Here is a 22,835-nt window from a genome sequence, read left to right on the forward strand (position 1 = left end):
GCGGGCACAGCAGGAGCCCAAGGTAACAAGCCCCGATGAAAGGCCACGTTTTAGTGCCTTCCACACTGTGTGGCCACATGAGCTTGACAGTGTCCACTTCTCCATACTGTGATCCACGCTCCAAGGACCAGAGGTTCCCTTGGAAACCTGGTCTGGTCTGCAGGTTTGGAAGCAGAAAACTGGCTGGAGGATGACTGAAGAAACCGAGATGGGTGGCAGCCAGCAATGTTGAAGTATTTTATACCAGTGGTTTTCTTTGCAAATCCTTTAATCCCTGGCCTCCCAACTGACCAGGAGAGAGGATGTTAGTGTTGGGCATAGCTGGGCTCAGTGGCTCATTCAGTGCCTCTGGTCTCTGTTCATTCCTGAAGGGACAGGGAATTGCAGCAGAATCATGCCGGGATTCCCTAAGCAGATCTGCTTCCTTGTCAAGGTCCCAGGCAGGAGTAGGAGGCTACAGCTTTATTTCAGAAAGTCTGTGATCCCTGCACACATGTCCTGAGAGCTCAAGGTAAGACAGGCCCACCACATACTTGGTCAGGGAGCTCTGAATCCGAATATTTAAATGGGAGGCAGGATAATCTGATGTGGAAGTACAGCCTCCACCTAGATGCCCAGCTCAAGTCTCAGGTCAATGTTATCACTGTCACAGCAAACCTCAGTTCTGAGCTTGGTCTGCAAGACTGCTCAGTGGCAGTCTGGTAAGTAAATCCTTGTAACCTTTTCAACTGACATAAAAGTCACACAGTGTGAACACACCGATAGAGCTCCAGCACCTGCACAGGTATGTAGGCATATTGGGAAAGAAAACCTGAGACATTTGCAGTCTGGCTCATTCCTGAAGGGGTGAGGTACACAGAGAGGGCATTCAAAAATCAGGTATGCAAACATGAACGCAGATCTGGCAACCAGGACACAAAGACCATATACAAACACATCCCTTTTTCCCCAAATGAAAACTCTGGGTTTGGAAAAAGATCACCACAGACAAACCCTGGTAGCCTCTGCTTGTCCAGCAAAGACTGGGATAAGCAACTGTGTTTTTATAACTGTGTCTTTGAAACATTCAATAGATAGACTGCTGCCAAACCTCATTTGGACTGAATACACATCTTGCCAGATTTGAAAGAAAATAAAATTGAAATGGAGTCATGCTGTATGTAAATATGAAGTAGGAAACACTGCTGCAGAAAATGTTCGTAATTGCAGACAAGTCCTTTTGTCACTCAAATGTCAGTATGTACATTGCTCACCTCCAATCACACCTTACCTTGAATTATAAACAGCCAGTGCATGAATCAGACCAAGCAAAGAACAACAGATTTTGAGGAGGAAACAAACATACAACACATAGACAATTTCTGACTGTCCTATCCAGGAAGCACAGAAGGAAGTATGATGGGGTATGTCTTTTGCAAAAATATTAACTGCTTTTTTCCCCTCTAACATACTTCAATTTTTATCCCAAAATTACAATCCTTTTTTTTTTTTCTTATTATTTTATCTCTCCCAAAAATCATGAAGTCTCAGATTGAAAAATAACTTCTTCAAAACTTGCAGACATGTTTGTGTGCCTTCTCCTTCAGGCAGAAAGGGGGTTAAACACAAGTCAAGACAACAGCCAGGACAAGAACAATATCGCAGAGATGCCACATTGGGAACTAAAGAAAACATTGTCTCATTCCTGCCTGGAAGAAGCCAAATAAAAAAGACAAAGACCTATATTTACCTTGGGAATCTTCCTTCTCCTCTTGCCATTCTGGGAGTCTCCCAAGGAGAAGAAGGTGTCATCTGGACTGCTGGGGGTTGAGGGAGGGCTGATTTTGGATGGTGACCCTGTCCCATCACGGCTCAGTTTCCTTATGTCTGGCAGTTTGAAACTCCGACGCTCCGAGTTTTGTCGGAAAAAAATGGGTTTGGAAAGCAACTGGAAATGAAGGAGAAGGAATGAATGACCACAGTATCTCATGTACCTTTGCTTCATTGCTAACACTGTCACCACAGTAAATCCAGTGGGGTAGCCACAGCACTCAGTTGTCAAAACAAGAGTGCCCACAGATTTCTACACATGCAAGAAACCCACCCATCTGCCTGGCTGGATCATCTTGACCATCTTAACAGAAACTTAACCATCTCATATTCATTCCAAAACCAAACACAACCTCAGGGGTTGGCCAAGAAGCCTTGCCCCAGTGTGAAAAAACATCTCCTGGGACTTGGGTAATCCAGAGGCTGGGATCGTAAACAGGACAAGGCTAACCAACCAACTGACCACAAACATTTGGGATAAGGAGCAGCTAGCCAGGAGAAACAGAGAAGCAGTGAGACTGGACAAAAAGCACTGTCAGTATGGCTGTCTTTGACAGTAAGCAGATTCAAATATTTCAGAGGAGGGTACAAAAAAAGCCATGACAGACAATTATGGACACTGGTTTCCTCCTAAACTCATTAGCAAGTTCAATGGGAGTATGACAGTAGATATTTCAGTACCAGAGTAAAGTTTTTAAAGCCTCTGATCAAAAACAGCCTCAGAGAGGTAGAAAGCTCAGTTCCACATACTCTTCTCACCAGAAAGATGCAAACCACTTCTCACCACAAAGACTGTCAATAAGAACACTTTCTGTCATCTCCTACAGAATATCCCAGAGGTTATATAACAAGGTTAAACTGCACTTTTTGTGGGCATTGTAGCTGCATTCCCAGAGGATGTATCTACACAGCACCAAGTGCGGGGGAGAGTTATCCAACCTAGTTCTGAACAAGTCACAGTAGCATTGTGACTGTAGCTGAGGCAGCACCATGATCTGCCTCCATCAACAGACACACTCATCAGCTATTAGTCAGACTAATTCATTCACCCAGGTTAGCTCAGGAGTCTCTGGATGGTTTGGCAGAAGACGCTCAACTCACAAAAACACTTGCCACCCACAGAGAAGTCACAGGTTAAAACGAGACTGAAGAATCTCATTCTGCACTAGTGATATGAGGCACGACTGAAAGTCTGTGCAGAACCTTTCCCCTCACTCTCTAGGCTGGGCAGGCTCTCCTGCATGATGCACTTGGCAGTTTTAAACACATTAGTTGCCAAGAGAGCTGCAGCACTTCTTTTCTGAGTGATGCAGATCATGGCTTTTAGATGCCAAAGCACTGTAGTGTAACACGATTACTCCTGTTCAGCTCTCTCCTGCGTGTCTCCTGCTGGGAACCATACCTATGGTGAAAGGCATTCCCATGCAACACTGCAGCCCCCTTTTGACAGCAGGGAAATCAGGGCACACAGGTGATTATAAAGCTCTCTGAGGGAAATCAACTCCATCCTGACATTCATATACATAGACCCTTGCTGCTCCAGACCTAACTACCAGCAAGGAGAATGGATTGAGAACCACAGAACAATTTTCACTTTAAAGGGTTGAATTATCCAAAGAAACCTTAGGTGCTCATGAAGCTGGTTGAAAAAGAGCAACATGTCAAGAAACACTGCACACAAAACTTCTAAAAATGTTGGATAACAGCTCTATTAATTGTTGCAACTTGGAAAGCATGGGAAAACCCTTTGGTTAGGAAAGCTGTGTTTAGATCCCTGCTATCCACTCTGAACTCAGTTGTTGCCAAGATGACTTTGCCTATCACGCTGTCCCTGCTGTTACAGGCTTGGACTATCTAAACAGACAACATGAATCCACCAAAACAGCTTGGGAGGCTGAGAGCAGGGATGGCTTTGGTAAGCCCTGAGCTCTGAGCAAGTGCCAGGCTGTGCGCTGGGCTGTGGTGGGAACACCCTTCTGATGTTGGTCCTCTATCCCAGGGACTGGCAGTGCACTACTTACCAGCAACTCATCACAGAGAGCAAAAAATGCATCCTAAGGGAGGGGCTGCAGAGGCACCTTGGCATCAGCATGGGCAGACTGCCCACTGCCACTGAGCCAACACTACTGCAGGGCTTGACTACCCAAGCACTTAAATGCCCTCTTGGAGGGGAGGAAGGTTTTCCCACCCTTACAGGGAAGGCAATCCTGGAAAGAAAAAAAAGTGAAAGCCAGCAAACCATTTGTATAAGGGAAAGCTAGGGTTTTCTTTACTTTGCTAAAGGACAATCTCACTGCACTCTGTGGTAAAAGACAAAAAGGAAAAAACCCTGACATGATGAAAGTGTCCACTTTTTCCACACAGGACATGGATTTCACCCAAAATCTACTGGAGCAGGAGAGGTAGCCACTTGAACCAAAAGTACCTTAGTGGGAGTCCCAGGTACAGAAGAGGTGGGGGATGCTGGGAAGGTCAGGACACATTTCTTCCCCAAACAGCGGCTGTTGGTCTCAATGTCTTCGTAAGGGTTTTCCTTTGATGGTGGATCTGCCGCAAAAAGCCACAAGCAAGAGATTGTAAGTGCAGAAAATGTTTGAGGTTTGCCATAAAAATCTGTTTGGGGATCTGCTGGCCTTCTCCCACCTCCCACATCAGACATAAAGACCTGTTCTCAAGCATTCCTACAATTGCTTCATTCTCTCCATAGCCCTAGAAGTCCAGCTGCTTGCTGGACAGTGTCCAAACCCTGACACAGGCACATGCAGCCATAGAAACATATCACAGATACTACATATGGAAAAGACCAAGCAAGTCCTCAAGTTCATTTTTCTGTCTCCAGAAGAGCTGTGAGGTTCTCATGTACATTGGTAAATAATTATATTTCCTTCTTTCCACTCTTCTGCTTAGAATTGCCCAAATGAAACTCAGAGCTGAAGGCTAGCATAAAGGCTCTCTCTCCTCTGTTTAAGCTTCACATTTAGGGGGACTTAAACACCCCTAAACCCTCTAAAGTGATGACCAGAGGTCATCACTTACTTGGGGCTGAAGCAATGCACTGCTCTTGGGCTTACAGAAGAAAGATTTAATCCACTCTCTGAACGTGGATGTCTATCATACAACACAGGTTTTCAAACACATCTGCCAATCATGGGTGCTTCAATCTCATATGCTGCATTTCAGAAAGAGGGAATGGCCATTCAGTACTGAAAATATACTTCAGCTGTCATGTAACTGGGTAGATTGGAGAAAAAAGAACAAGCTTGAGTTCTGCTGCCTGGCCCATCCTCAAACTGCTAGGCATGTCCAATTAACTTCAGTCGAGACTAAAGAGCACCGTTTCCGTCCTTTTGACAAATAAACCTTGTCATTCATCTGCCTGGCACAACTTCCAATATTCCAGGTAAGCAACGGTGAACAGGTAAAAAGATGGTGCATGAAGGAAATCTGTGTGACTTGCTGTGAAATGGAATGATTATCTCAACAGCTGAACCCTTCCTAAATCACACATATGAATGTGTGTATGTGCGTGCTTTCATGCCCTGATGGACACACATGATTATCTGCGGGTCAGCACTAAAGTCCTGTGGCTGAAGTCTTGGTTCCCCCTCCATTGGTGTGATTTTCACATCTTGTTTGTTTTGTGGGTTAAACTTGTCTGTGGTCTTGTGAAAAACAAAACTGCAGCTTTTTTTGAGTTATCCCTGTCCATCCCTTTTCCCAAGCTTCCATGGTAACACCACCAGGATTGCAGGAACCAATTAAAGATCACTGACTCCAGGCAAAGCCTAGACATGCAGCAAGAAAACTAAAAAACAAACATACTCTGTTAGCTGACAATTACCCATAACTTTGTTTTCTTCTAATCTTTGTAACTGAAAGCTGGAGGGGAGAGGAATTTCAGGCTGGTGTTTGAGTTCCCTGCAAGCTTGGGACACAGGGGTGTTCTTGTGTTTGAATAGACGGATTTGCCTTTACAGCCACTCTGTAATGCTATCCATGTTATTCCAGCTGACAAGGTGACCCTTACTCAGTGGTTTCTGAGACCTCCCATCATGCCCCAACATAAAACCCCCCCAGCAGCTGCTCGGAAACTCCCTGTTCCTTTGGCCCTCCAAATAAAGAGAAGAAAAAAAGCAAACACAAGGCCCTTAGCCCCAGAAATGAGGGCGACAGCTTCAAAAATGTCAAAAAGGATGGATTGGAACTACCTTGTTCTGCCATCAGTCCCAAAGGAACACAATTCCCTTCAGAGACCTTTCTCATCAAGTATGATCAGATTTTATTCATATTAAAATAATAGTGCCTGGCCTCTTCCTGAGGAAGAGCAGCTCCTCCCAGGCTGAACAACACAGACCATCTTTGTAGGATTTCAGCTGCACAGCAAGAGCTGATGCACCCAGTCTTCTCATTCTGCTGAACTCAGCCAAGAGCCTACAGCTACGAAAACTCATTAAGGCTTTTTCAAGAGGGAGGCTTCTATTCTGTGTTCCATCAAAGGCCATCTAACTCACAATATTAAAAAACGCCATCTCAATTTCAAAGATTGTGGGACTTAGCTTCATAATTGCAATGGCACCTGAAGCCATACACAATCCTATTCCTGAGCTGTGGAACTGACTTCAAGGCTATGTTTTCAGACTGTTCGCATTATCTCAGCAGTGACAAGCTCACAATGGACAGATCAGAGCTGTGAGAAATAATCGATGGGACAAAAGGAAGACAGAAGAGAGAAACCAGCAAAAAATAAAAGCTGTTTCCCACATGCCTCAGGTTCATCTTTGAAGCTGATGAGTTTTGAAATATTCCGCCCGTTTTTCTTATTACTTGCCAATAATCTGTGTAAAATGTGTCCCGGTTTACATCTGGATAACAAGCATACTTTATTCAGCAACTCTGGTGAATGCTGGTTGACCATGAGTCGCAGTTATTCAGCACTAGCAGCCAACTCCCCTTCCCTGTCCAAAGTTCCTACCCAGGATGTCCTCATAGACGTTCTCCTCAGATAAAGTGCGTGTGAGGGCCAGCTTGGTCTGCGCATACCAATCCACCCTGCCGTTCTCAGACGATGACTGCAGCAAGTCTTCAAACTCATAGGACTTCCTGCACCATTGATGGGAGAGGAGAAGGAGCAGAGCGATACAGTTAACCAACATCTGTAACCAAATTACAGCTAATTCACTTCTCCAACATGCCACACAGCTGGCAAAATTACTGAGATGAGAACATTTCACAGCCTCATCCCATATAAAGCGTGGAAAAGCATTTGGTTTTTTAACAGCCATGCAAATAAAGGCAATTTGGGGATGCCATGGATAAGCTGGGTTGTCATGGCAATAGTACACTGTGAAGATGCAAGTGTTAAGTAACACATCCTGTGACACTGCACAGAACTTGAGGCCATGAGAGATCCCATTTACAGCACAGATCTCACCCTTGACAGGAATATGGGGGGCCCAAAATCAGCAATCTGACCAGAACAGGAAAACAATACTTTCATGCAGGACGGTAGAAAAGGTAAAACCAGTTAAGTGTCCTCCATGAACAAACCTAAAGTTTTGATTTCCTTTCTGCAACCCAGCCAGGAATTTTCAGGTGACAGTTTATACAGAGAGCATTAGAAAAGCTGTGTATTTTTTGTTCCCCATCCAAAAAAATGTGTGGCAATCATGTGGGAGGGAAGAAAAGGCAAGAAAGCACTGCAGAAGAATATATACACACCAGCTTCAGTTAGAGGAATAGGTTTACTACAAACTGTGAAAATGCTGTGGTAGAGCCTAGAGATTATCATTCCAGATCCCGTTCCAGACCAGCTGTGGTCATTTTGTAATTAAATAGACTTTCTGCTAAAAAAAACCAAAACAAACCTCCAAATCCCTGAATCTTGGGCTTGAAGGTTAAGCCATGTAATACAGTGACCATAAAGGCCAAATCTGCTTTGACTTATCCCTTCACAGTTACCCTGAGAAGTTGTGCTGGTTATGATGGAGATTATGAGTGATGGGGGAAGACTCGTCTCTCTCAGAGAAAGATGGGACCTTCCAGACCAACACCTTTGTGAAACACGGCCCAAATACCTGTGGTCAGCGTTGTTCTTGTGCTTCCCGCTCCAGAGCCTCCTGCTGACGGCTGATGGAGGAGGAGAGGAGGGTAGAGGAGGGGGAGGAATGGATGGCAGAGGGGGTAAGTTTCTTTTATTCCTGGCTGCTGGCACCCAGTCCTCTTCCCCCTCGTGTTTGAAAGTCCGCCGGGGCTTTGGCAGTGGGTTGATGAAGGGCTTCTTCTCTGGCACCCCTGGCTCTGTGTACACATTCTCCACCGTGCAGTGCTTGGATTTCACATGAGAAGTTCTTATCTCTTCCAGGGTCCCAAAAATTGGCTCACTGATTTCAAGGTCCATGCCAAGAAGCCTTTTGTTGAGCTCAGGCCCACATATGCTCTCATGGCCCTCGGGAGTAGCGTGCCCTTGTGCTGCTTTCTCCTGCAAGCACTGTGGGGAATAGTAAGTACCAGGCAACTGTGGCTGCAGTTCTGCTGAGCCGTCTTTCAAAGCCTGCTCTAGCTTCTTGACCTGACTAAGTACTGAAAGATTCTCCTTCTGGATCTCCCACTTCCCAGCTTTCACCTCCTTGCATTTTCCAGGGCTGAACTCCACTTCCTCATCCTTCTGTGCTTCCCCCTTTCGCTCTGCTGCCTGCCCTGTGCCTTTCTGAGTTCCTGCTTTCCGCTCATTCTCTTTGCCTGCCCCTTTGCACTCCAGTTCCCAGTTCACAAGTCTCTTGGCCTCCACCTTCCGAGTCACCGGTGCTTCCCCACTTGTCTTCTCAGGTACACAGGGCATCTTGTGCTCGTCTTTAACTCCTGGTTCCTCCTCTCTGCGAGGAGAAGACTGAGTTTCCTTTTTCCCTTCCCATTCTGAAATTTTGTCCTTGATGCTGAAGGACTTATTCCTCAAGCCAATTTTTCCAGGTGACCGTATATTCTGAGTACCTCCTATCTGTCTCCTGATAATTTTATTGTTTTCTTTGACATTCAGATCCACAGATGGGTCACTGATAATCATTTTAGGACTAAGCATGTTCTGCTGAAAGCAGTCTAGCTTTGGATCCAGCATCAAGTTCTCCAAGGCTCCCAGTGGGTTCTTCACCACAGAAGAAACTGGTTCAGCTTCAGGTGTTAAACCCAGGGCAGCAGAGGCAACTTCAGAACATCTCCCACCCAAAAATCCGCACGAAGGTCTTTCTAATTCCTTTGCAGCCGCTGTATTGTTATCTGGAAGCTTGATCCTACGTATCAAAGACAAAAGGAGAAGAAACATTCACCATCATCGCTCACCCTTGGTTAAGTTCATCAGCTCCCTCAAGCTTTACTCATGAACCTGATAACAGAAGAGGATGCTCAAACTAAGCACTTGAGAAGGGCTTAGAGGGAAGGATGCTCAGGGAAAGGTCCTTCTAGCCAGGACATAATGCTCTCCTCTCATTACAAACAAGATGGTGTTTGAAATGAAGCTTTTCTCTGCGGCAGCAGTAGGTGGCAAGTGAGAGAGGTATTTTTTGTACATCAGACGTGCTGATGCCAATGAGAGGTTCACGAACATGCATCTGTGTGTGTGTGCAAAAATGCAGTAGAGTTTTGGACACCATCAGGCAGTGAGCCGAGAAATGCAAAATGGGCCACTTGCAAACAGTAGCAAAATTGCTGCTGTTGAACAGAGGAGAAAACATGACTCAGCTGGCATTCCTCTAGTGCCTGCTCAGAGGATCTCTGTGCATCCATCCAAATGTTCCCCAAACACATACAGATGCACAAAGACTGCACTTTTACCACCATCCCAGGCCACATGTGGGCTGAGGCTCCAATGCACCGAGGCACACTCCCAAAGCACCTAGACACCAGATTCAACGTTCTCAGATTAAACATCTTCACTGTTTGAGTCCAAAGTGCACAAAAAATCCCCAATATATTTAGTCTAGGGATTTCCCAGTGTGTGATAACACAGTATCAATATTGTGATATTTTATTAATATAGTAAAATTCCAGCTGAACATGCAGTTATTCCAATGCAAAATGTTTCTGAACTAAAGCACTTAGCCATGTCCTTGAGGTTTGCCTGGGCTTGGGAAAGAACATCAGGACAACCCAAGGTAGTCAGTGGGATGCAAACCCATAAGTTCCATTTAATCACAATCCCAACATTGAGATTCCACTAGGGAAATTGCCTCATTCACTTAAAAGTGTCAAGTGTGCCTCTTCCAGAACTTAGCATTCTTGTAAGAGAATCCATGGGGATGCCCGGTGTGCTGGCAGGCCTTGAGCTTTGTCCTGGAGTGAAGCAATGCTGGCAGCCATTGCAGACTCAGTTGTAGTGCAAATTGAGCTTGGGACAGGTTTCTGAGCAGAAATGGGACTTGAGCCAGACCCAGTTCTTCCCCACCTTCACAGATATTTAACTCCTGGCTGTCTCATTGACACCATGCTTTGATTAAGAGCTGGCACCGTGGTCTTTCCCAAGGAGCTGGGTATCACAGTCCCACTGGTGGTTGGACTGCAGAGTAGAAATCAAGGTTGAACACTGGGAAAAGTCTGCAATGGGTGGGGACAGTGGGGCTTGTCTGAGGAATCTCCAAGTGTTGATGATTTCAAGTGCAGGCAGGGCAAGCATGGGCAGGGATATGATCAGCACAAATGGTCATGCCTTGGGGCAGACCTTTTCTAGCACTGCGAGTCTGGGACATTAAAAGTCCGACTGGATGATACAATGCACAGCATCACAGTCCAGGATGAGACCTAGGGGTGTGCTTTAACACATGAGGAGAGAGGGACAGTGCAGAGCAGAGAGAATGTTTCCTTCCTTTGTTTTGCTTTGTGTTAGGGATAACAAACATAAGCAAAGCATCCTGGCACTGAAACATGGAAAGCTCTCACCTCTCAACGGACTTGCAGACAGTGCTTCCAGACTTGCTGCTCACATCGGCCGCCTTGCTAGCTGTCATCATGTCAGCACACAGCAGGGCAGCAGGTCACCTGCAGACAGACACACAGAAGAAGCATTGCTCTGTGCTCAGCATCCTCTTTTCCTTCTACACACACACACATACGTATGCTTCTCCTTGGAATCCAAGAGAGGAGCCAAAGCTAGATATGACAGCTCTCTGAGGACAACCCAGGTTTCCTCCTCTGTGAAATGGGAAGAGGGGTGATAGCATTACCCCTCGGAAGCTCAGGGAGGAGTTGACAGTTTTTGAGGGCAAAAATTGTCTTTGACTCAGCATCAATTGCTGTACCATGACTTGAATATGGAGCACGTTTTATGAACGCTTTTATTTTTGCCAAAATCTTGGTGGATTTAGATTTTTTTTCCCCTTGCAGAAGACTAAAACAAAAACAATTGTAAAACAACCTCTGTTAAGGCCACATGTCTGAAGTGGTTGATGTGCACACAATACTGTCACAACATTTGCAGCTTGGGACAGAAAACACTTTAGGCTGAGGAGACACTGCACTGCAGCCACTAGTCTTCTCGCTGGTGGGTCATGTTGGGCTGCTACTGATCTCATTTCAGAGGACAACTCCTCGTGGGGGTAAGATAAATCAGTCACAAAAATGAGTCATTCTGTTTGTCTCTTGATTTCTAGAATTCATGGAGTCACTGTCCTTCTCTTTTGAGTACCACCACTACCCAGTAAACGCAACAGACTCCATCTTCTTTTTATTGAGCTACAGTGCTCTTACTTGTTAAATAAAAAATAGAAAAATTACTCTGTTATTCTGCAGCACCATCTCTCCTCACTTCTCAGGGTACTCTACAGCATGGCAATGACAACAGGCTCACCATCTTGTAGGCAATACTTGGAAAATCTGAAGCCTTTCAGATCTGTCCATGGGGCTGGTCTGATAGAGGCTGCCCCACCATGCCTGGTATTTGACAACAAGACTGGGTGCCTCTTGTCATTAAAAAAAACAAACACATCACTGCAGAAGCAGTAAAAAACAAAGGATCTCTCATTTCCACTGTGTAAGTTTTTGGGTAGAGAAAGGAAAAAAGCAGGGGGTGGGGGGAAATCAGTTTTGTTTGTTCACAGTTTTCTCTCCCTCCCTTTCTTCTACACTGGCAACGTTCCTAAGGCAAGGAGTGAACTCTGGGTCAACTCAATGTGTACACACTTGGGGCAGCTCATTGCTAACCATTCAGCAGACTCTCTTTTCCCAGACAATAAACCCCCTTGGCTTCTCTTCCTCATTAGTAACTGGAACAAACACCCACTTCACTTCTAGACACAGAACAGCCTTGCAACACTGTCAGGAAAATTTACCAGCCTGAGGAACAAAATCTATTCATCCACCCGTTAACTGTTACGGATTGAAAATAATGAAAAACTAACGATAGCTTGTGGCCCTGGCCAAAGAATGACTCACCCAGGCAGCCAGAGCAGATTCCTGCAAAGCTGCAACAGAGCCTGCTCTGCACTTGGGTTACAACATGCCCAGAGCAGGGATGGTCTCTTCACTCAGCACTCACCTCGTGCCTCGCACCGCGAGGTCAGTGCCCACAGCTCCTTGGCACTGCCTCCAGCAGCAAGGAACACAGCAACACGAGTCAGCACACACACAACCCCTGTGGCTCTGCTGAAACATGGAATGATCACTTGGGATGAGCTCTTCAGAAGATCACACAATTTCCCCACCAGGAAACTCCATCTCTCAGCCTTTTCCAACAGCCCCCTAACAAACACTACCTTTAAAACAAACATCTGGGTACGAGCAAATGTGTGCTGGTGCTCAGCACAGTCACTGACTCTTCCTGCAGGAGAGGTCAAAAAGAAGATAATACAGAATAAGAGGTGCACTCGTTTCTTCATTTGTAGTGGATGGGACAGACCCCATTGGTGAGCAGAAGTAAGCCATGAGGCAGCTGCTGAGTGCTGCTCCTGTGAAAGGAGCACCACTGCAATCAGCAGAACTTGGAACCAAGGCCAGAGGGACATTTGTCCCCTCCAGGCACCACACGTGGCAGGAGTAACCAAAACAACACATTTGCACTAGACAGATTAAAGATTGGTCCAGGAGCTCCCAGAGCTGTGACAACAGCCAGGTACCTACAGACACACCCACCGCTTAGGGGACTAAAGTCGTCCCTAGGAAATACACAGATGGCTGTGCCTTCACCCTGAGCAGCAAGGTACACGTGGTGTTCTCAGCATCACCTAGGGGATTATTGCAGCACATTGACTGGTTCTGCTCAAAAGAGTAAATATTTATCCAAACACACCAGAAGTCATGAGGGGAAAAAAATCTGGAATAAAAGAGCAGAAAATAATAAGGTACCTCCCAATTACTCTAACAGTCAGATAATTTGCTTGGGGCCAATCCCAAAACCAAATGAGCTTCAAAGGTGATGGGATCATCTCTCAGGTTAATAAGGTCACCAGAAAGGACTTGTAGGCCTGACCCACAGGCACTGCCAACACCTCACCAGAGGAAGCTGGGATGGCAGTGATGGAAAATTGCCTCCAGTAGATAGAGAAGATCTACTTTTTGTTTTCCAAGGTTTGGCTGCACAAGGCACCCAGAGCTACCGTGATAGTTCACTGCAAAGGGCAAGGGGAACTCTTGTTCCTCCGGACTCCCCACATCTCCGCTATGATCAGCTACACACCACCCTGACTGTGTGCTGGCTCAGGCTCTCACTAGGAGTTTCTGACAAAGCAGTACATGGAAGGAGTCCAACACGCACATGATCTGGTACAAGGAAGGTGATGAGGTTGTGAGGACAGGAGGGAAAGGTGGAGGGAAGTGGGGAAAGAGCACAAGGGAGCGCGTGTAGGCATGGGGAAGGGAGACCTGCCAGAGGCTGAGAAGTATTATCTGAAATGCTTTGCTTTCCTGCCTCATATGCAACGTGACCAGGGCCCTACCAACTGCCTAGAAGAAACAAGCAGGGCTGAGTTCATTTGGCAGGCAACCCAAGAAGGACATACATCCATCTGGTACTTCTTGACGGATTGCTGCTTTCTCTAAAAACCACACAAAAATTTTCTACCTGCAATGGGAGGCACAGCCCCACAGCAACCCCCAGCCTGGGGCCACTGCTCCTGGTACGTACATCCTGGAGCAGGATATAAAGGCCATAAAAGGGGAGAGAAGATACTGAGCCCCATTTGGAGAACCTTGCCACTGCAATTTATTAAGTAATCCCTGCCATTGTTTGGGGGAACAAAGCAGTCATCTGATAGCATTTCAAAATTAAACTGCGAAAGGAAGGACAGGGAATGAGGCGGGAGGAAAGAGGGAGGGGAGGGAGCTCTCAAACCTGTTGGCCAGACCCTGGGAAGGATGTGAAGTCTCCCAGCAGAAGCCTCTCGGCGTATCTCCCACACGCACTCGGCCTCACAATTCCCAGGGCCATGTGATAGGGGCTTCCTGCTACCAAGTGAAGTGAGACCTACCCCGACCTCTCTCTTCCAAACAGAGTTCCTGCCTGCTTTGTGTTCGCAAAGAGGCGTTTGTTTACTGATCTATCATTGGCATGCAGGAAACAGCCTTGACATGAGCTGTAATCATCTGTCTCCAGCAATAGCTGTTTGGCTTTCTTCTAATTTAAGTTTTCCTCCCACCCCCCCTTCCCCAGTGCCCTCTTCCGCACTTCCGATCAAAACGCTTTTGGAGTACGCACATCTGGTTCGGGGCACTGGATACTACGAGATGTTTCCAAAGCAACTGGTGAACAAAAAAGAGGCACGGTCCCACCCCCAAAGGGCAGATAAGTCTTTCACAGGAACACCTTTAGGGAGAGGAAGACACCAGTTTTGCCCACTGCACTTGGTGCAGCCACCGGACGATGACAAAAGCCAGAGGAGCACCAAGCACCCTCTAGTCTGTATCATCAGAAATGTACACAGCCAGCACACAGGTCACATCTGGAGTCTTGCCTCCAACAAGATCAGGCAGTGATGGCAGCAAGCCTCCCACACCTCCCTTCTTTGCCATTTTGTTTGTGGGGAATAAACCAAACATACCTCAAAGAACCTTGTGGTTTGGGGACGGGTATTACCATTGCTGCGTGCTGGAGGCCGTATCTCAAGGTTTCCTTTGCTCTGTTTACTCTGCACCTCTCACAAAAATTGGATCCAGCTCCATAATTGGATACTAGCCACACTGCTGATGCATATAAACAGTAAGGCTTCACAGCACCAGGAGCGACCTGCAGCTGGTCAAACTCTCCTCCAAGAAGAAAGACTACACGCTGTGTTTCTCCTTGTTGCCCACAGAAACTGTCTCTCCAGTTACTTTAATGAGTAACTCTGAGCAGCCAGACAAAGCCTAAAAGTAACACCATTCTGCTCCAGAGCTTTACACAACAAAGGATGCAACATACAGACAGCAACAAGGAGACAACAATATGTAACAGATATATATATATATATACATAAAGAACAGGAAGGATGCCAAGAAGACAAAACACTAACAGGAAAAACATGAGTACGGGGAAGCCAACAGTTAAAGCCTTCAAGGCTCCCTCCCCCAGCCCTTGCTCTGCTTAGAGCCTGTTTTCCTTTGGGGGAAGAAGCAGGCATGAGGATGCGTGCTTGTGCTCACACGCACACAGAAGCCATTGCGTGGGCCCCTGCACACAGCCCCAGCACCAGGCAGCATCCCTGTTCCCAGCAGAAACAGCTGCCTTCCCGAGGTCCCTGGCAGCAGCGTAACCTCAGGGAGCGAGCCCCTGCAGAGCAGAGAGGACACCAGCCAAGCAGGAACACAGCTAGAGCTGAGAAGGGCAACAGGACCCAAGAGCAGACTCCCTTGGTGAAACAAGATGTTTACAGTGGGGGAGTCACTGACTCAAGGTGCCCAATGCCAAACCAGCAGCAAGGCAAGAAAATTCCCAAACTTGAGCTCAGGGTGTTTGACCCAAAGCTCCACAACTCGTGCCATGAGCCTTCCCTTGCTGACAGCAGCAACAGTTTCTCCTCACAGGACTTCTATGAAGTCCACTTCTTTCCTCTCCCAGTCAGCCCTGCAGATGAGTGTACCCCATGGTCTGGGAGGATGGGCCACCTCCCCCGCTGCAGAGCTTCTCAGAGCACCCAGTGAAAGCGTGATTCAGTTTACTCCTGAGAAAAAACTTTTTTACCAAGAGAGTGACCGAGAGACTAGAGACTGGACAATGTCCTGAGCAAGCTGCTCCACATGACCACACTCTGAGCACCGGGCTGTACTTTGCTATCTCCAGAGGTACCTTCCCACCTCAGTTACTTTGCCATCCTGTGCTGGGCACTGTTAGTTTAGGGCAGTGACCTCTTTGCACACACGAATTGTCCTGGCCATGCCAGTCTCCTGTGGGTCGAGACTGAAGACACTAACAGCAGGATTGTTCAGTTCATCACACTCATAATGGTATCCTAATTGTAGATGATCAGGCCCAAATTATTTGTTAAAGGAAAAAAAAGCAGGATAAAATTATGCAAACATATTCATAACAGACCAATGACTGGGAAGTGACATGCTCCTACAGTATCTTTTACAGCCAACTCCCACACAGCCTCCTACTCCCCTCACCCCGCTGTCCTAACTTTTCCCTTTGATCTATCATGTCTTACACCACGGAGCTTACGGGGGGGTCAGGAGAATCCCACGTGTCAAAACAAACTGTATTTTCAAAAACCCCAAGTGGAATCAATGTGCCACAACCTCTCTCCTTGTGCATGCCCCCCATGTCAGAGGAACAACGCTGCAATGCCAGGAATGCAGAAACCCAGTGCCAGCAGCGCTCAGCCTGTGTGCAGAAAAGCTGTGCTGTGTGTTATGACATGTCTTTAATTTTATGATATAATTCGGTCTACTGACCTTCTCCCTCTCTAAGCACACAGAACAAACTCTGCCTGCTTATATGTCACTAATTTGATTTAAAGGATTACTATGGTTAAAGGGACTGCCCTGCTCCACCCTTGGCTGCCAGCAAGGTGGTCTCGGTCTCAACCCTGCCCTTGGTAAAGGACGTGCCTGATCACATCTAATGGTTGCCATTGACTAAGGGTGTGCCTGCTTTTTTCCTCTTTTTGCTCTTGCTTTACATCAGCTCCAATGCGTGTAAAGCCCTTTCAAGCTAGGATGGGCTTGCAACCTGCCTGGTTCAACTCGATAAACCTGCAAAGAAGTAAAAGGGAGGACAGGCAGAAAGTTTTCTGCTCAGATAGAGGGGAATCTGAGTCACCTGTCATGAAAAACCTGAGGAGCACTGAAGCACATGGAAGGAATCATAGCATGGTTTGGGTCGGAAGGGACCTTAAAGATCATTTAGTTCCAACCCCTCTGCCAGAGTTGGAAACAAGGCTTGGAAAGAAGCTAACCCTCAGCAATGAGAAGAGGGGAGCCAGCAGGACCTACTGGGGGCAATATTGAGGGGGTCACCCTGGGTCTCAGTTGCATCCCTAGGCCACTTCCGTTCTCTAGTAAAGCAGATGGACCCTCGAGAAACTACTCGCACCTCTTGTCCATTACTTCCATCCACCACCCATTTACTGAAGGTTGTAGGTCAAGCTCCACAGGGATATCACCAGCATCACCTACCTGGCACAGGGAGCTGGAAGGAGAGCACATAGGGGACCAAGGTAACTACTGAAGATTTTAGCTATAAAAAATTCTAATGTCCATGTGCCAGTTGAAAGTTTCTTCCCACAGAGCCTTGGAAAAGTTAAGGTAGAGATGACACAGGAGTGGCAGAGGACAAATTTTGGATCCAAACAGCACTTCTGTTTCAAAGCATAAGATTAGTCTTCACAAAAGAAAAGCCTGATGTACTTTCTAGCATAGGGGAAGCAGCAACAATTTTCTCCCCAGCTTCACCCTTTGAAACAGCTGAAACATTTTGGTTAAAGGCTCTCAAAAAGTAATTCAGCCAGAGCCACTGCTCAGCATGGAAATCTGCAGACTGAAACAAAAATAAAATTTTGACCTGGAGACAGTAATTGAAAACAGGGCCTCACAATGCGAATTGTCTTCTGTTAAAGGTGGGGCTCGTTGCACCCACTGTTATTAAGCTTGTCCCACATTTCCCATTGTCTTACTTTCCCTTTGTTCCTCCCTCTAAACACATAACAAACAGAAAAAAACAACTCAAAGGGTATTTGACATCCCTTTAGTTTCCTTCAGGCAGACACACCCTCAGCTGGAAAACACAGCATTTCCAGGGTTGGGAGTGGGATGTTACATGACCCTGTCAAACAGAACAGCAACACTCTTTTTCTAATTCACTGTTTCCAAGCACAGATCTAGTCCTGCATGTATAGATGTATTTTTATGTATATACATGTATATATGCTATGCGTTCTGGTGGCAAGTATGGTTTGTATTACTGCTTTACAGACGTGATGAGTCTTCACTTCTGCAGGTAGCTTAACAATTAGTAAGAAAAAATTCACATGGAAAGAAAGAGAATGATTCAGTATTTTCCAATCTGCCTGCTAAAATGAAGTCTAATTGCAATGTTTAGAGGAATTATGTGTTTCAGGCAATGTTTTCTACAAGAAAGTAATGAACAAAAGATTTTAAAAGAAAGAAATTCTAGATGAGAAAACCAAGACCCTGAGAGGTGAAAGCAGGAGTAGAGGACATCAACAGCTCTTCTGTGATGGTTCTTAGCATTACTAGATCATCTTGCATTTTAGATCTTGTGTTAGCGCATGTGTGCACACACGGGGTTGTTCATCCCCTCTCAAAGTGGGATAATATTTACTTTTGCTTTGCAGCCTAATAAATGAAAATTTAGTTACTTGAAGTCAAGGCTGAAGAAGACATTATTGGTGAAGCCTTGCTTGCTGATTACATCAGTGGAGACAGCGATTAATACCTGTTTTCTTTGGCTTTGAAACTACCCACAGAGAAGACTGTAGTCAATACGGAATAAAACAAAGGAAATAGGGACCAGATTTACACGAGCGCACATCTGCCAGCGGAATTGTCTATCAGCCACATGGAGAGACAGGATCCCAGCAGATGCAGTGCAACTGGCTTCAGTTCCCAGCAAAGTCAAAACCAAATAGGCAAATACTCATTTCTACTATTGTAGCTAACTGATGTAGGTACTTTTTCTCCTTCAATAGGAATGCTGAGTTACAAACATACCAGTCCTACTGCAACAGTAAATCCTTCCTAGTGTAAAAAGAACTGGAAAGAATTAAGTTATTATGCTTGTAAGAAAACCAAACATTTGACAGCATAGGAAACAACCTGCCACTAAAAAATAGTGTTCAGCTCATGAACCACACTGGAATTCATTTTCTATGTGGTGAGATAACCTCTGCTATTGTAATATACAGGACCCAAAGAGGTCCCTTCAAGGAGCAAAGTGTTTCCTGGCAGGAAGACAAATTGTCTCACATTCAGAAAGGAAATGAGAGCATTAAAATGAAGAACCTCAACTTCTTCCAAAATATGTTATAATCAGGGAGACAAATGAAGCCTCAGCAAATTTCTCCTTTGCTGGCCTTCACCCTGTGCAGGATGCTGACTCCTGTCCCTCCTGCTCAGGATTTAGCACACAGCTTCCTGAAGTGTCCATCACCACAACCTTGGGGCACCATCTGCATGCTTCAAGAGACCTTCATGTACCATTTCCAAGTCCATGACCTGCCACTACAGTCTGTCTCTATTAAGCATCACCTTCTGAGCTCAAGCAAAAGTCACCCGTAGATTTCATTTTGGTTCAGGAGACCCCACTTCCCTCTGTCTTGTTCAACCTCCTCTTTCCTCTCCGCCTCACTCCCCCACGTATCACAAAGGCAGAATCTCTTCATTGCAGATCTTATTATTTATGGAAATCTTTCAGCCACAGAACAGCACACCATCCCCTCGCTCAACCTTCCTCAGCAGAGAGCAGGGCCAGGCAGCACGTGAGCTGCCAAAGATTCAGCCATCACGAGGAGGAAACCCACACAGCTCCAAAGAAGAAAAAAACCTCTGCAAAGAGGGCTTGCATTTATTTATTTTTCCAGGAGGAAAGCTGGTCCCTGTGGGTGTGTGCGTGCATGTGTGCGTGTGTTTGTCAGGACAATAGGAAAAAGGACAGTGGAGCGGAGCTGCCAGGAAACAGTCGGCCATCTGCCCGTGCGGAGAGCAGTTTTTCCTTTTCTTTTGTGCTGAGAGGAATGTAGCTGAGAGCCGCCATCCGCCCGTGCTGGGAGGAAATCTGAGCGCCTTTGCTTTGCCAGGGAGAGGAAGCGTGGGGGAGGGAGCAAGCCCGGTCCATGTGGTTAAGCGGTCATTGCACTCACGGCCAATAAAAGCGGGGAAAAAAGCCCTACCGAAACCCCCAAATCCTAGGGAAAAATCTCTCTTCCTCCTCCACCCTTTCACATGCGGTTTGATACTTTCTCCCTCCCAGGGTGATCCCAAGCACAGGAACTGCTGCAGTGGCTCAGCAGAGGAGGGTGTCAGGAGGGCAATGGCCTGGGGAAACAAGCACAGGGGTTTCCCCTCTGTGCTGACAGTGGCACCCCGGGTGAGAAAGCAACAAAGACAGAAAATCAACCCACATCAACGTGTTGCTAGTCCGCCCATGCCCTGTCCATAGCCAGGAATTTAGCAACCTGAGCACAAAACATGAGGAAGGACTCTTTGCTCTTTAAAGGCTCCTCAACCCCACTGGACAAGAGCAGAGCATGTCGAGCAAGCCTGTTCTCATAAACCATCTATATGCATTCTCCCCATGGGCTTCAGTACAGCTTCTGACCATAAAACTATGTAACAGAGGGGCAAAAATGCTGGCAAGACATCACGATGGCTTGATGGCACATTCTTCTGCCACTTTTGTGGTAGAAAAGCCCCAGGGAAGTAAATAAATAAAATATAAAAGAGTAAAATTTTCAAAAGTGACTACATGACTTTGAAGCCTAAACCTTATTTTCACAACCAAGGATCAGATTTTTTTTAAACAAACATTCCTACTAGGCTTGCAGTTATACTTGCAATTCCATCTCCTTATTTTAACTCTCAAATAAGTCCCAGCTTCGACTGAACTAGCTCCGGGCTGTATTCATGTGGCACTTAGGGACATGATCTAGTGTGGACTTGGCCGTGTTAGGTTAATGGTTGTACTCCATGATCTTAGGGGTCTCTGCCAACCTAAATGATTCTATAACTGTAGAAGCAGCTAACATATTCAAGGAACTGTAAGCACAGTTTTTCACTGATTGAAACAGGAGACATGTCTAGGTATGGTTGGGAAAATTGAGAGAATATCTCTCTGCACCTTCCTGCACCTACATACCTTGCAAACTCTGCTCCTTACCAGGTGCCAGATCCAGCTCCACAGAGCTGGCAGAACTTGCTAATGTGGGAGACGTCTGAGACAACAGACCACAGTCCTGAAAAAGGCACTTCCAGAAGAACTGATTCATCTAGACATGGTCTAAAGAGCTTCCTCATATCTGGCAGCTCGGAAGACAGACAGACACAGTGACCCTCTGCACCTGAGCGTGTCCAAGTCAGACCTGAACTGACACCTATGCACCCAGTCCCTCTTCAGAAACATGACTCAGGTTTACACATTCTCTTGTGACTTTTTAATCACTCTACTTCTCATAAAAACAAAACCATTGGTGTAGCACAGTGCGTGACCTGAAGCAAATTCCTTGGCTGTTTCTCTCTTGGTGGGATGAGAGACAAGATGAGAGACAACATAGAGACTTGATATGAGGAAAAATTTTTTTTCACCACAAGGATAATAGAGCTCTGGAACAGCCCTGATGTCTCCATTACTGGAGATTTTTTCCAAACCCAACCAAAGCCCTGAGCAAACTGGTCTGAGCTCAGACCTGAACCTCTTTGAGAAGGAGGCTGAATAGAAGCCTCCTGCAATCCCTCCCAGCCTGGATTAACCTATGGTAACATATCAATAATTACTGTAAAAGTGAGTAATCACTCTCATTTTCTCTGTGGAAAACAAACAAAAAATCCCTTTCAAAACATTATTACTAGACATTTTCCTCCCCCAGTGATATTTTTTTGCCTTTCTCCAACTGATCAGCAAGGAAGCAGTAAAAACAAGATATATAATTATGCTATCCCTAACACATTTCCATCATCTTTTGTCCGTAATAATTCTGTAGTGCCTAACAAACTGCAACAGCTCAATGGAAGCTATTAGTGGGGCCATGAATCCACAAGTAAGGCTGCCTTGGCAAATATTGATGAGTGCTGTAAATTCTCACTATTAGAAAAGGAAAATATTTTCTTCCCAAATTCATTCAACTTTCAGAGAGATCAAGGTAAAATTTTTTTAATTTTTTTTCAGAAGTAACTTAAAAAAACCCCCAACAAACCAAACCAACCAACCAACTACAAAACAAAAATGAGAAATACTGAAAGCATTTATTTGGGAGATTTGTTTTTTCCTTTTGCTGAAGTGTTCCCTTGAGCTTCTCATGGTAGAAAACCTAGAAACTGGAGAGTTATCAAACAAGCACATATTGTTCACTGCTCTCTTCCAAGGGATGTGCTAAAGCCAATACATACATAAAGGCTTTAATTTCCATTGTTTACGTTCTTTTATACACATCACACTGTTTGATAATGGAGAAAAAGCAGAGCACCCATGTACAATTGTCCCCATCAAGCCCTTATCTCACAACTGAAGCAGAGCTATTTGTACACAAGCTTCCAACCCAAAGAACGTGCATCCAAGTTTTGTATTCCAGGGTAACCACAAGGGCATACTCCACCCAAGATGTTTGGATGTTATCCTGGACTGGGCCCCGATACTGTTTATTGTGCACAGGAAAAACTCATTACTACAAAGCCGCCAGCACTGACTGCATTTCACAAGGGCACATTTTACAGGACCTAGAACAAAGTATCAAAGTAGGAGTCTTCTGGAGTTAAACCCTTTGAGAAAGCCCTGTCCCCGAACTATTCAATAAACATCATCCCCTTTCATCTTAAATGCTCATAAACACGTTGTTTCCAGTCCAATGCAAGGAGAAATCCTAGCTGCACTGAAGGTATTGATGTGACTCCAGTGTTTATGG

General features: G+C 45.8%; 1 protein-coding gene across 3 annotated transcripts in view; it reads right to left on the reverse strand.

Moving 5' to 3' along the window:
• Window positions 1–22,835, reverse strand: part of DENND2A (DENN domain containing 2A) — a 56,390-nt gene that overhangs the window by 23,636 nt on the left and 9,919 nt on the right. For 2 of the 3 annotated variants that reach the window (XM_027680549.1, XM_027680547.1), the window contains exons 2-6: window positions 10,735–10,833; window positions 7,884–9,092; window positions 6,782–6,909; window positions 4,235–4,356; window positions 1,730–1,927 (exon numbers count right to left, since the gene is read on the reverse strand). In XM_027680549.1, coding sequence (XP_027536350.1) covers window positions 1,730–1,927; window positions 4,235–4,356; window positions 6,782–6,909; window positions 7,884–9,092; window positions 10,735–10,805 — 1,728 coding nt within the window. In that variant the 5' untranslated portion in view covers window positions 10,806–10,833. Of the gene's footprint in view, window positions 1–1,729; window positions 1,928–4,234; window positions 4,357–6,781; window positions 6,910–7,883; window positions 9,093–10,734; window positions 10,834–14,119; window positions 14,139–22,835 lie in introns of those variants that run through there. The other variant, XM_027680548.1, reaches the window with a different exon arrangement.

The sequence above is a fragment of the Neopelma chrysocephalum genome, unplaced genomic scaffold (genome assembly GCF_003984885.1).
Source record: "Neopelma chrysocephalum unplaced genomic scaffold, ASM398488v2 Primary Assembly neopelma1_59, whole genome shotgun sequence".
In the NCBI taxonomy this organism is placed as follows: domain Eukaryota; kingdom Metazoa; phylum Chordata; class Aves; order Passeriformes; family Pipridae; genus Neopelma; species Neopelma chrysocephalum.